Source organism: Chrysochloris asiatica, unplaced genomic scaffold (assembly GCF_000296735.1).
Source record: "Chrysochloris asiatica unplaced genomic scaffold, ChrAsi1.0 scaffold00331, whole genome shotgun sequence".
NCBI lineage: Eukaryota > Metazoa > Chordata > Mammalia > Afrosoricida > Chrysochloridae > Chrysochloris > Chrysochloris asiatica.
The window spans coordinates 2,035,848-2,050,489 of NW_006408849.1; the positions used below are offsets into that span (position 1 = coordinate 2,035,848).

Sequence of the window (14,642 nt, forward strand, 5' to 3'; positions counted from 1 at the left end):
ATTTACACACCAACCACTAAAGCCAGTGAGGATGAAATAGAAGAATTCTACCAACTTCTTCAATCTGAAATTGATCAAACATGCAATCAAGAGATATTGTCAGGAGGGACCATTCGCTGGAGAAGAATATCATGTTTGGTAAGGTGGAGGGTCAGAGAAAAAGAGGAAAACCCCCAACGAGATGGATTGGCCAAGTGGCAGCATCAATGAACTCAAGCGTGGCAACAATAGTGAAGTTGGCCCAAGATCCAGCAGTGTTTTGTTCTGCTCTGCATGAGGTCACTATGAATCAGGCACCTAGCAACAACAACTTCTGCTGAACCTGTAATCTTCCCTTTAAGGGGGAAGAGGGAGGAGTAGGACAACTGTCACAGAAAAGGGCATCCTGTAAAGTAGGAGTGAGTCCTTGAAATTCATTTTCTTGCCTCTCCAGTGGAAGGGGGAGCATCTGCAATTAACATTCACAGAGCAGGTTGGAATTCTGAAGTAAAAGGCAATAATGGTTCTGTGTGTAGAATGTTGGGATTGATTTTCCTTCCCACCTGACTTGTAGAATTCATCCTCCCTTACTAGCATAGAGGAATCTGGAAGGTTCCTCTCATCTTCCTGTAGCATATTGCTAAATAAGTTTCCTAGCAATAAAAGCCCTTTGTCTTCTTCCTCCACACCTATCACAGAGTGACCCTGAATATCGTTCTCTGGGTTCCTACATGCGTGATTATCCAAGAGGTAGATAATTTGGCTGGTTTTTCCCTCCATTTTTTACAGAAGGATGCTACTGTTGCAAAATGCTAATACAGACTTCCTTTGCCTCCTGGTGCCTGCTTCTGCAGTCACTGTATTTAACATCAAAGTGCAGAAACAGCAGCTGAGAATCCAGACCACTGGATTGTGAGGCCCCTCCCAGCCAGACCATCTCAGAGTCTAGACTGCTGGAGGGGAGGGCAGGGGGCCCAGAAAAGCCCTGCACCATGGCATTCTCATTGCTGCCAGTGTTGAGGCTGCAGGGTGGCTTGGCCTGGGCTTCATCCTAGGCAGGAGGCCGCCCTTTCTGAATGGAGGAAGTGTCCTGGTGACAAAGTCAGGGTGACATTGCTGTTCTGGTGTTGAAAGTTTAATGTGAACTGTATGTGACTGCCCTGGAACTGGGCAATCCCTGGCTGCCCTGGCCAGGTGGCCCTGCCCAGCCCCATCCAGCCTAGCCCTGCCAGTCCTGCTACTCTGCCCAGCCCTGCCCAGCCCTTTCCTGCTAAGCATGTACCTGGAGGCCTCTGAGAGGTCAGTGGTGTTTTGACCTTATCAACCACCCCACCCCCCACCACCCACAAGGGCTTCCTGGTGGGAATGACTGCCCCATTGCTCCTCAAGAGCATTGTGTTTCTGCTGTTGCAAGCTTTATTCTTGACGATTTATCAGACAACAAGAATGAGATTGAATTTAGCTTTACTCTGGCCTAGGAACAGGACCGAGTAAAGGAGCCCACACAGAGTGGTCTTAGTTCCAGGGACAGTCTGATACAACTTTGTTCCCATTTGCTGGAAATTCATTTATGAAAGGAGAAAAATATGAATTGATTTGAGCACCACCCTCAGCCTCACTTCCCTCATATGTGTTAGTCAAATATCCACAATGTGTTTATGTGACATTTTTCAGCAAAATTAGAGAAATGTTCATTTTGGGCTGGTTCTTTGTAATCAAAATGAGCAGGTATCCTTTCACTTGAATACTTAGAATCCTGTAATTGAATAGAATGTGCTGACCCTGAGAGTAAGTTACCATGCCTTTGAACCCCTTCCCGGCATTATTAGAGGAGGGATAGGGTGGCTGTAGGTTAATGGATTCTGCTGCTGAACTGAACTTGGAAATGAGGTTTCATTGATTGAATATTTCCTCTATTAAAACTCCCAAGACAATGCCCCTATGGCCCTAGCAAAGTGCAGGGATGGAACATTGTTCCCCACGAAGTGCTGTGCTGGTTCTGTGCAGGGGCCCTTTAGCAGACTGGCATCACCATGTGCTGGCACAGAAGAGTCACAGTCCAGGCCCAGAGGTATCACTGCTTCCTCCTGAGGCAGTTTCTAGATTTACAGCAGCAGATGTGGCCCCTGTGGTATGTGACCCAGGCAGTGAGTGACCACCCTTGAGGCAGGGAGGAGTGTCCAGAGGCAGTTGATTGTGGCAGAAAGAGCAGCAGCGGGTGGGAGTTGTATACGCCTTTGCAGCTCGGGAACTTCAGAGGACTCTGAAGGCCTGCCAGGACCCATTGTGAGAGCCTGCACGGCCTTAGCCTCTGGCCTCTCCCCCCCCCCCACCCCCCACCCACCCCGACCTCCCCCTGCACTGCCCTCCCAGGTGCCTCTGCTTTGCCTTACAGACCCTGGGGTGCTGCATACTGGCTCTGCTGCTTAGATCAAAAGGACCCTTATTTCCACATGCAGGAAGCAGGTGTGGAGGTGGCCCAGTAGTCTCCAGGGCAGATCGACTCTGAAGCATCCCCTCACCCCTGCCCTTATACTTTTCTCATCTTACAAAAAACAAAATCTGAAACCCATTTTTGCTGTTGTCAATTTCAACTCACAGTGACCCTGTAAGATAGAGTAGAACTGCTGTATAGGGATTTCCAAGGCTGGCAATCTTTTCCAGAAGCTGACTGCCTCATCTTTCTCCCTGGGAGTGCCTGGTGGTTTCAGACTGCTAAGTGCTTGAACCTGGGCAGATAATAAATACTGCTTTTGTGTCTGCCAGACCAGTTCATCTGAGACTGTTGCTCAGTCCCCAAATCTCACCTTGCTCCCCAAGGCAGTCACAAGTCTTCTGTTGATGAAGAAGGCAGGTGAAAAAGTTACAGGCGTATCCTTTTTGATAAAAAATGAGGCCTGGATCCAATAGTGGATCTTGTTCATGCAGACGGAAGGCATAAAGAGGGCACACCTTCTTTGGGAGTAAATATGTTATCTCAGCTTGTAAGTACAGCCTGTGCTTGGGTGTCTGAATCCTAGCCTGTCTTGTCAAAAGTGTCACATCTTTACAGTTGCATCCAATAAAATGACTGTTGCTTCTGGTTTATGGTCAAGTCACGTCTGACTCAAGGAGAGCCCATGTGTGTAGAGCAGAACTGCTTCAGAGGGGCAGTTTCAGAAACAGATCAGCAGGCCCATCTCTGTGGTACCTGAGTGGGTTTGGACTACCAAGTTTTCCACTCTAGTCAAATATTTAGCCAGTGTGCCACCCAGGGACTCCAAAATAAGGACACTTTCAGCATAAAGAGATTATCTGTTTTATTCCAATATCTGTGGAAGTGTGAATTGTATTAAGCTTTTTGTAAAATGATGGTGGTGCTAGCTCTTTCATGAATTGTAGTGTTGGGGGTGGGGTGGGGTGGGGGACAGGGTGTTCAAATTTATCAACTTCAGATCTGCAGTCTGGTTTTGTTAGCAAGTGGGCATTGCCATTCAAATGTCTGAGTTTTAAAGACAGACTTGAGATCAGCTATGTGATCTTGGCCAAGTGTCCTAGCCTCTCTGAGCCCCCATTGCTTGTTTTTAAGTGTGGAGGGTCAGTTTGTAGAGTAAATTAAGTATGTGTAGCACCCAGCACCATGCCTGGTGGTGGCTCAGTAAGTTCTGCCCCTTTCCCTTGCCCCCTCATCCAGATGTGTTTTATAGCTATTGAAGCTGGTTTTTAATAATAACGACAGCAGATACCTATAGAGTGTATATATATTCAAGTATTGTTGTTATTGTTAAGTGCCGTCGAGTCGGTTCCAACCCATAGCGACCCTGTGCAGGGTTTCCGAGGGTGTAAATCTTTACGGGAGTAGAAAGCCTCGTCTTTATCCCTCGGAGCGGCTGGTAGTTTTGAACCGCTGACCTTAAGGTTCGCAGCCCGATTCGTAACCACTACGCTACCAGAGCTCCTTTATATTCAAGTATATATATGTATATATATTCAAGTGTTGTATACATGTGTGAACTTCTCCAGTCTTCAGAACAGCCTTAAGTGATTATACTGTGATTGTCACAAGCTTACAAATGAGGAAACAGGTGATAGAGATCACACAGCTAGGAGGTACTGAGGCCTGCGTTGAACCGAAGTAGCTTGGCTCCACAGTCTGTAGACTCTTAAACATGTTTTGGTCTGTTGTGGTTTTTGATGGTGTAGGCTTGTCATAAGCTTTTTAGCCTGGAGTTTGGTGAGTGAATGACAGTGTTGTCCCTCAGATGTAGATCTTTCCCTGGGTGTTCTCTTGTGAAAGTTGCACTCCCAGTTGCACCCCCAGAACTGCACCTGCCATCTGCTTGCAGAAAAATGTGGTTCTGGCCTCTTCTTGTTTCCTGCCAGGGCCCCTCATTCCAGGGGAATTGTAAACCAGTTTTCACTCTAATTTCACAGAAAAGGCAACTGATGGCTCCCTGCAAAGTGAGGACTGGACACTGAACATGGAGATCTGCGACATCATCAACGAGACAGAGGAAGGGTATGTGCTGCTCCCCATCCACTCCTGCTAACCTCGGTCAGCTGTATGGTGTGGCATTTCATAAGCTGACAGTCTCACTTACTTTTCCCTTTCTGTCCCACTCTGCCCCACCCTCTGGGCCTGGTGGTGCTTGAGTTCAAGCAGTGGTGACCTTGTTGAATAGACCTGGTTTTAGTCACACATAGGAAGGAATGTGCTTACTTCCTCAGTCCCCAGTGATCATTAGTCTGAGCAGCCCAAGCATCATTTCCTACTCCCTCTAGTCCTTTCCTCTGTCTCCCCTCCACTTACATAGTTCTCTGCACCCAGGAGGCAGGCCTGAGCTCTGCTGTGTCTACCAAGGAAGGGTCAGGTGTGGAAGAACTGGTTGGAGAGGGCATGTATATGGTGTGGAGGGCACAGCCACCCATCATCACCTCCTTGCATTTCAGCCGTGCTGCAGCACTTCTGTTTTTGCTGGCGTTCTTATGTGACTATATCCTCTTCTTCCAAATCATGACTTAGGGTAGTGGCTCTACATTACAACTGACCCAATCCATATGCTTGTGCCTTAAGTAGGCAGGTCTTGGGTGAAGCCTGGCAAATAGGGTCAGAAACCAGGTGTTTCTGGCTAGCAGCCAAGAAGCCAGGGCGTGAGGAACTGTGGCGCTATGCCTTAGGCATCAGAACTCCTCAGGCTGAGAGGACAATGAGTCAGAAGGTGGCCCCAGCCCTGGATGTTAGGGAGAGCCCTGGGAGGCGCTGGAGGTAGCCCATCAAATCCTCACCCACTGGGACCACAGCTGCCCTCTGTCCACACCATAAAAAGCTTACTTACTATGACCACATCCTCTTAAACCATCTCCAGACTTTTGAGGAGAGCAGCTTTAGAGTTGGGCAGTCCTGGGCTTGTCTCTTGATGCTGCCATGTCCACAAATAGTTACTGAGAGACTCCCATGTTATGGTGAAACAGGTGAACAAGACTCATATGTCTTCTGCCCCGATGGGGCTAATCTAGAGAGGAGGAGATGGGCCAACACTAGAATCCTCAAGGCTCCAGTAGAATCCTCAAGAAAAGCCTCACAGAGAAGGTGACTGAGGGAAAGAGGTGTGAAGATTCTACAGGGGAAGAACTTTCTGGGCAGAGGGCACAGCAAGCACAGAAGTCCTGGGTCAAACGGTATCTGGTGCATTCAAGGAAAAGTGAGGGTGGGTGGGGCTTGATGGCAGATCGGGGAGAAGCACAGTGAAGACCTCTATCAGCAATAACACAGAATTCTGGACAAAGCAAGTTCAAGGGAACAGTTCCAGAACTCTGAACCACATATAAAGGAATATTTAGAAAGTTTGAAAGCTTACAGCCAGTGGAATTTGTAACGGAAGCAAGAAATTAGTGCTTTCTGATTGGCAGCCTCTGTGGCTCCCAGAGCAGCCATCTTGGGTGAGACAGAGTAGGGGAAGGATCAGAGCCACTGTGGATGCCTGATGCCTGACCATCCTTGGAGATAAAGGTGTGGACATTCTTTTTTGTCTCTGTTCATTGCTCTCTCGCTGTGTGTGTACGTCCATTCTGGTGACTAGAGGGGGTGCCTGAGTGAGTGGACACCCCACCCCCAGAGGGTTCACTATGCATGTACACAGATCTGCTTAGCAGAATTTAAAGGGAAAGGCCCTGCTTAAAACCAAATAGCAGCACATAACGGCCACAGCCGACCCTGAACTGTTTATCACTAGGAAAAAGGCCTGAACGGATTGTGGAGCGGGAAAGAGACAGACTACAAAGGAAACAGGCAGAATATTAAATCCTGAGTTAGGTAATAACAACCAGCAGTGGCATCTTGAAATTTCTCAGGTGGCCTTGAAGACAAGAAGCTGAGAGAGGGACATTAAAGTCATACTCCTATTTGGTTCCAAAAAAAAAAAAAATTTTTCTTTTCTCTTCTCTCTATTCTGCGATTATAGACTACAGTATCCAATCTGTCTTTTTTGCTGTTGCTGTTTTGTTTTTGATCCCCTCTTTACCTTTAGGGGGCTCTTTCTCTTCCTACATTACTCAAGAAGAGACAGCAATTGCGGTCATAGACTCAAGCTACATCCAGGCAAGAACCAATACCAGCTGCCATATACCAGGGAGCCAGCCAACACCTGAGACAGTTACTCTGAGTCAAGTAATAAGAGTGAAAAGGGAAGCCATATCCTGATCACATCTACCTGGAGGCAATCAGAGAGCATAATAAAATACCATCATACATTCATTTAAGTAGTAAGGTCACACCTAACTACTGAATATGCCCAAGAAACAGATAACCAAGTCTGGACATGTCCAGAAACAAGATAAAGTGACTGAGACATATGAACTGGAGGTAGACCTAGACTTCACATTGGAAGGAGGGCAGGCTTTGGAAATACCTAAGAAGGAATTCAGAAAACTGATAATGAAATGTATCAAAACACTTTAGAGAGGCATTGAGAAAAATAAGGAAGAAGTCAAGGGAAAGTGAGGTGGCTAGTGGGGCTGGAGTAGTGATGGAGAAAGAGAGTGGTAGGAGCTGAGCTCATAGGTCACATGAGATTAGGGTCATGCAGGGCTCTGAGGGCACAGAAGGGACTTTGGGTGGGAAGGGAATCTGTCTGAGGATTTGAGCAGAGAAGTGGTATGAGCTAACCTTTCTTTTGAAAAGATCACTCTGGCTGCTCTGTCCAGAATTGCCTCTTTGGGGCAAGGACAGAGCAGAAGCTGGGAAAACAGTTAAGTTATTACAATAATGCAAATGTGAAGCTTATAATAAGAGAGGAGAGAGTGAGAAATGCTTAGGTTCTAAATCTATTTACAAGGTAGAGCCAATAGGTCTTGTCTTGTGGAACTGAGGAAAGAGTCAAGGATAATTCCAGGGTTTGGGACTTGGACAGCTGTGAGAAGGGAACAGCCATTATCTGAGGTGGATAAATGGCTAGGCTGGGATATCAGAGGTTCAGTTAAAACATGTGGAATCTGCTATGCCTCTCAAGCCTGGAGGTAGATACACTGGCAAGATGATTGTGTGTGTGAGTCTAGAGTTTGGGGCAGTGGCCTGCACTAGAGATACAAGTTTTAGAGTCTTTAGGAGCACTCTACTCTTTAAATTTGGGTAATCAGTTTAGTGTCTGGCACCCAGAGGTTATTCACAAATAAGTCATAGTTATTGAGGACTGCATTCATTTTTCAATTAAGGAAAAGTTTGTGCTCTCCCTACAGATTTCCTGGGGGTTCTTTCTCATGTTCATCTCAGACACCACTGCAGTGTTGATCGAACACCAGCAGTGTATTAGGCTCCAGGATGTCAAGATATATGCATTAGCCTGCCTTTGGGGCTCTACCTGAAGAGGACCAGACAAGGTTGTGCTTAGTAGTGTGTACCCAGTGCTGAGACTCCACTGGAGAAGGCAGGTGGGGATGCCTCCAGGCAGACTGGCTGCAAGGATGGAAGAAAAAGGATGGCGTAAAAGGGCTAGTGTGATGAGGGATACAGCAGTTTGGGATGAAGAGGGAGAAAGTAGGGGAGAAGTCCCTGGAGCTGGGACTGGAGAGGTCAGTGAGGTTGGGGTGGAAAGAGCTTGTTGTTGTTGTTAGGTGCTATTGAGTCAGGTCTGACTCATAGTGACCTATGAACAACAGAACACTGCCCGTTTCTTCGCCATCCTCATAATCATTGTTACTCTTAAGCTCATTGCTGCTGCCACTGTGCCAATCCATCTCGTTGGGGGTCTTTGCTCTTTTTCATTGACCCTTCACTTTACCTGGCATGAAGTCCTTCTCCAGGTAAGCAGCAGTTAATAAATAAAAAGATGTATTACATTAGGCAAATTGGCTGCAAAACACCTCTTAAAGGTGTTCCAGAGCAAAGATGTCAGTTTGAGGACTAAGGTGTGCCTAACCCAAGCCATGGTATTTTCAATAGCCTGTGAAAGTTAGACAACAGTTAAGGAAGGCAGTAGAAGAATTAAGTTATGATGTTAGAGAAGAATATTAAAAGTATCATTGACTTCCAGAAGTACAAATAAATCTGTGTTGGAAGAAGTACAACCAGAATGTTCCTTCAAAGCCATTTTAAAATGATCTTTAGCAAAATTTTACTTGCATGTGATATTAATAATATTGTCCAATTTCTGCATTCTCTTTGGAATAGGCACAAATATAGATCTCTTCCAATCAGTTGGCCAGGTCTTCCAAATTACTTGGCATAGATGAGTGAGTGCCTCCAGTGCTGCATCAGTTTGTGGAAAGATTTCACTTTGTATTCCATCTATATCTGGAGATTTCTTCTTTGCCAATGCTTTCAGTGCACTGTGTAGTTCTTCCTTCAAGTACCCTGTTCTTGATCATATGCTACCTCTTTGAGTGGTTGAACATCTGCCATTTCTTTTGGTGCAGTGACTCTGTGTATTCCTTCCATCTTCTTTTGATGCTTTTGGCATTATTCAATATTTTGACCATGAAGTCCTTCAATATTGAAAGTTGAGGCATGAATATTTTCTTTAGTTCAGCTTGAAAGATTCTGAGCATGTTCTTCCCTTTTGGTTTTCTAATTCCAGGTCTTTGGACATTTCATTATAATACTTGACTTTACCTTCTGGAACTTTTCAGCTCTTTTACCTCCTTATTTCTTCCATTTACTTTTGCATCACCTATGCTGGAGCACAAGTTTCAGAGTCTCTTCTGGCATCCATTTTGGTCTCTTCTTTTTTCTAGTCTTTATAATGACCTTTTGCTTTCTTCCTGTATGATATTCTTGATGTCATCCCATAACTCTTCTGGTTTCAGTCATTAGGGTCTAATGTATGAAACCTGTAATTGCAATAAGTTCTATATTCAGAGAGTATATGTTCCAGGCCATATTTTGGCTCTCATGGACTGTTTTAATTTTCTTCTGCTTTAGTCTGAACTTGCATTTGAGCAGTTGATCCATTCCACTGTCTGCTCCCTCGCCTTTTGTTGGCTGATATGAAGCTTTTCCACCATCCCTACCCACAGATGTATGTTGTTGTTGTTGTTAAATACTGTGGAGTCGGTTCATAGTGACCCTGCACAGGGTTTCCGAGGCTGTAAATCTCTATGGGAGCAGAAAGCCTCATCTTTCTCCCGTGGAACGGCTGGTAGTTTCGAGCTGCTGACCTTGAGGTTAGCAGCCTGATTCGTAACCACTACGCTACCAGAGCTTCTTACCGATATATGTAGTCAAATTAATTTATCTGTATTCTATCTGGTGAGGTCCATGTATATAGTTGTCTTTTATGTTGTTTAAAAAGGATATCTGCAATGAATAAGTCATTGGTTTTGCAAAATTCTGTAATGTGATCTCCAGCATTGTTTCTATCACCAGAAATTCTCCAACTGTTGATCCTTCCTCTTTGTTTCCAACCTTTGCATTCTAATCACCAGTAATTAATCAGTACATCTTGATTGCATGTTTGATCACTTTCACACTGAAGAAATTGGTAGAATACTTCAATTTCATCATCACTGGCTTTAGTGATTAGTACATAAATTTGAATAATAGTGGTATTGACAAGTCTTGCTTGTATTGTTGCTGTTGTTAGGTAACATAGAGTCAGTTCCGACTCATAGTAACTCTGTATAGGGTTTTCACAGAGTGGCTGGTAAGTTTGAACTGCCAATCTTGCGGTTCAAACCTACCTTGCAGTCTAGTGCTTATTCTACAGCACCATACCAAGGCTCCATAGTCCTTCTTGTTGTTGTTGTTAAGTACCGTGGAGTTGGTTCCGACTCATAGTGACCCTGCATAGGGTTTCCGAGGCTGTAAATCCTTACAGGAGCAGAATGCCTCATCTTTCTCCCACAGAACAGCTGGTAGTTTCGAACTGCTGACCTTAAGGTTGGCAGCTCGACTCGTAACCACTACGCTACCAGGGCTCCTAGTCTTCCTTGTAGGTGCATGGATATTATCCTATCACAGGCAGCATTTACGTCAGGATAAATCTGGAACTGCTGTTTTTGATGATGAATGTACCTCTTCAATTTGTCATTCTCAGCATAGTACACTGTATGATTGACTGATTCAGAATGACCAATACCAGCACATGCCAGGAATATCGATCTTTATGTGTTCCATTCCATTTTTTACAACTTCCAGTTTTCCTAGGATCATCATACATTCTGTGTTTTGATTACATGATTATCTGTTTACAGCTGTGTCTCCTAATTTTGAGTTGTGCCCCATTAGCAAGTGAAGATCCCAAAACTTTACTCCGTTTGCATCATCATGGTCAACTCTACTTGGAGTTGACAGCTCTTCCCCAGTCAGATTTTGAGTGCCTTCCAACCTGAAGGCTCTTTTTCCAGCACTTTATCTGATAATAGTCCACTGTTATTCATAAGCGTTTTAGTGACTAAACGTTCAGAAATAGTCCACCTTTTCTTCTTTCTAGTCTGTCATAGCTGAAACTTGTCCACCATGGGCGATCCTGCTGGTATTTAAAATACCAGTGGCACAGCTTCTAGTATCACACAAGCCACCACAGTCCAACAAACTGATACACGACAGATCTCACAATACCCTGGGTTATGTGGGTGCTTCTTATATCCTGTGATGCTTGGCAGGGTCTGGCTCACTCCTCAGCCCTCAGTAGACTGTGAGCGTCATGAGGGCACGAATTTCACAGAACTTACTTATCATTTTATCCCTAGTACCTACCACAGGACATGGCTGACTCTTGCTAAGTATTTGTTTAATAATGGGTTGAGTCCCTAGGGAGTCATGGTCTGTTGAAGTATCCAGGCCTGTCAACATAGTCCTGACACATGTGACAAGTACTCTGAGAAAGACTCAGGTGCTGGCAGCTAGCTTGCCTTAGGTGGTCTGGAAAAGGCTTCTTGAAGGAGATGGCACCCAAGTCGAGTCTTGCAGGATCCAAGGGCACTGTTCCCAGGTGAAGTGGGGATGGCAGGGAGAAAGGTGGGCACTGCAGGCTGGAGGCCAGTGCATGTGATGTATGCATAGGAAGTGTAGTCCAAATGGTGGGACGTGGGACTCTAGGTCTAGTGCTCACTTGCTCTGTGACCTTAGGTGAGTTACATAATCTTGTGCCTCAGTTTCTTCATTTATAAATGGAAAAAACAAAACAAAACCCACTGCCATTGCATCAGTTCTGACTCATAGGGACTCTATAGGATAGAGTAGAACTGCCCCTAGGGTTTCTAAGGCTGTCATCTTCCCAGAAGCAGATGGCCACTTCTGTATTCCATGGAGTAGCTGGTGGATTCAAACCACAGACCTTTCAGTAAACAGCCGAGCACTTTGACCACAGTACCACCAGGGCTCCTTTCATTCATATTGTTAAATGCTCTTGAGTCAGTGCTGACTCATAGCGAGCCTGTGTAGGGTTTCCAAGGAGCAAATGCTGAGCTGAGTTCCCAGTCCAGTGCCAATCCTACAGCACCACACCAGGACTCCCTTTTCACTTAGAAAAAAGGGTAATTCACATTCATGCATCTCTCATAAGTGTGTGGTAAAGACTGGAAGAGTAAATGCATAGCAAATTTCTAACTATAGATGTAGAGTTGCTGTGTATCCCTTAAAGACTTCCAGGGCCCACAGCTTTTTCCAGACCTCTGACTTGTGGGGCTTCCTGTGTGTCAGTCTTGGGGCATGGTCTCTGTGACACCCTGAGCCTCTCAACCATTCTCTGAGCACTTCCAGTTGCTGGGCAGAGTTGAACTTCATCCTCTCATGCAGCCCTCAGTAGTCCATTTTGAAGTGGGGGAAACTGAGACCCAGTGGCAAACCCTTCACCACACAGTAGGAAGTAGCAGATGTAGGACGTGAGCCTGACTCCTACAGTGAAACTCTGCCTCAATTTCTTGTTTCATGTTCAGCTTCCTTCTGAGTAGCTGTGGTCCCAGTGGGTGAGGATTTCATGGGCTACCTCTGCCCCTCCCAGGACTCTCCATAATGTCCATGGCTGGGGCCACCTTCTGATTCATCTTCCTCTCAGCCTGAGGAGTTCTGACATCTAGGGCATAGTGCCGCAGTCCCTCATGCCCTGGCTTCTTGGCGGCTAGCCAGAAACACCTGGTTTCTGACCCTATTTGCCAGGCTTCACCCAAGGCCTGCCTACTTAAGGCACAAGCATAAGGATTGGGTCTCTGCTCCGTAGGCAGTTGTGATGTCGAGCCACTACCCTAAGTCATTGTCATGACCACCTTGGACCTGCTTACAGAATCACTGCCGGTGCTCCAACCTCTAAGCTAGACCAGGGTCCAGAGGTAAGAGCGGAACCAGGTTGATTGTTGGGTTGATCCAGTATGATATGGGAGCCCAGAGGAGGGTAGTCCTGCCCTCCTGGAGGCCAGTGAGGAGCACCGTTCTCAGAAGCCTCAGCTCTGGAGCTAAAGGACAAAAGGTACAAAGCCTGAGGTGCAGAGGAGCCCTAACCAAGGGCTAGAAGGAGTTGTGTGTGGAGGGGGTGCCAGCAGATGAGGCTGTGGCCTGATGTCACCCACAAGGCGTGTGGCTATGCCATTCTCCCTGGCCCACGTGTCTTTTCCTTCCAGACCTTTCTTCCATTCTCCATCTTGGCTCGTGACTCTGCATGCTCCCCCTTTCCAACTCTGCACTGTCTAATCTGCCGCTGCTTCAGGAAACCTTGCAATTCCTCTGACTTGACTTTGATCCTCCTGTCTGAAGCATCTCTCCCAGGGAGACAGATAAATACTTGCGTCTGGGCTTATGCAGTCACACTCCGGCAATACTTTCCGGGGATGAATTTTCATTTTGTATCTCAGCCGTAGCCTGCTGACTCTCTGATTCCTGCTGCCACCATCACCCCTACCAGGGAGAGCCCAGAGTGTGCTGATGCTCTGCAAGCCACAAGTGATGGCAGCCACGAGCCTGTGCCCAGCTGCTGCTGTGAAGCTGAGCAGGAAGGGAGAAACAGAACTGGCCTGAGAGGGACCCACGGTTTGATAGAGCCTTTGAAAGGGAGGAAATCAATACCTGCTCACAGCCAGTCACCACGGACCTAACTAGCACAAGCCACAGCAGCCCCCACACTGGAGCCTGTCAAACCCCCATTGGCAGAAATCGACACCCATTTGGGAACTGGCCTCACGGCAGACATACTTAGTAGGGACCTGTTCCCTTTGACTCAGGAGCAAAAATTCCTTCAGGGCAGCCATGCTTCAAGTTGGGACTGGGAAATAAAACACTAAGGTCTTCTTTAATTTCTTGCAAAAGCCTTGCCTTGCTCCTGTGTATTTTTCTCCAAATTGGACTGATAAGAAGAATTTTCCTGTACCCCTACCCCCATCCTTAGTTTCTTCATAAACAACTGAAAAGACTTTTTCTTTCAGTAAATAAATAATAAGCATTTAACCCAGGAATGACCCAGCTAGATCGACATGTGATCGGTACAAGACTGGAGCCCACTTTTGGAATGTAAAGGGTTGACTGGGCTGTGGCTGGACTTTGGGCTCCCCAGAGTACAGGATTATGGAGTGTTAGGGTTCAGGGAGTCCTTATATGATGCTGTGGGTTAATGCCCTATGGGTTAATGCTCTGGACTGCAAAGTCAGTTTGAACCGCAAGGTCGGCATAGCTCAAAATACCAACTGAGAGGGAAGGAGTCTTCACATCAAGTATCAATGCTATCCCATCTGTATACAGAGTAGATAGGGATGGGGAACTTAGACATTGGCTACCTAAAATGGTGGCAGTGGTGGTTATGTGCCATAGAGTCAGTTCTGACTCATAGTGACCCTGTACAGGGTTGGTGTGGTACATGCCTGCTCATGTGTTCCCTTTAGTGTTTCAGTTTTAGAGAGAGAGTTGTCCTGAAGGGACTTGATTGCTTGCCTTGATGGCTTCCCCATGAACAACTTGCTTATTCTTGTAGTAGCCAGTCACACTGCCATTTTTGTTTTGGGTTTTTCCTGCTGATCTTTCTTTGAAGATGTATCTATCCTCTGTTGCTCTAGCTGTTCCGGGCTGGTCTGCTTGTCCTTTCTAGTGGGAATGTCCCACCTCAGAAGGTTCTGGATGGGGCTCAGGATTTCACCTAAGGTCCTATATACTACAAAGTTTCCACAATAGGCCTATTTCATTGGGCAAGTTCTAGAACCCCTTTTAGGTATTCTAGTCAGTTTTAGGCTGAAGACAGGCTTACATGCTTTCTGTAATCGTGTTTCCC

At 46.1% G+C, this 14,642-nt stretch overlaps 1 protein-coding gene across 6 annotated transcripts in view; it reads left to right on the plus strand.

Annotated features, from left to right (window-relative positions):
* Window positions 1-14,642, plus strand: part of TOM1L2 (target of myb1-like 2 (chicken)) — a 237,370-nt gene that overhangs the window by 128,272 nt on the left and 94,456 nt on the right. For all 6 annotated transcript variants that reach the window (XM_006875536.1, XM_006875537.1, XM_006875538.1 and 3 more), the window contains exon 2: window positions 4,393-4,477. In XM_006875536.1, the coding sequence (XP_006875598.1) occupies window positions 4,393-4,477 (85 nt within the window). The remainder of the gene's footprint in view (window positions 1-4,392; window positions 4,478-14,642) is intronic.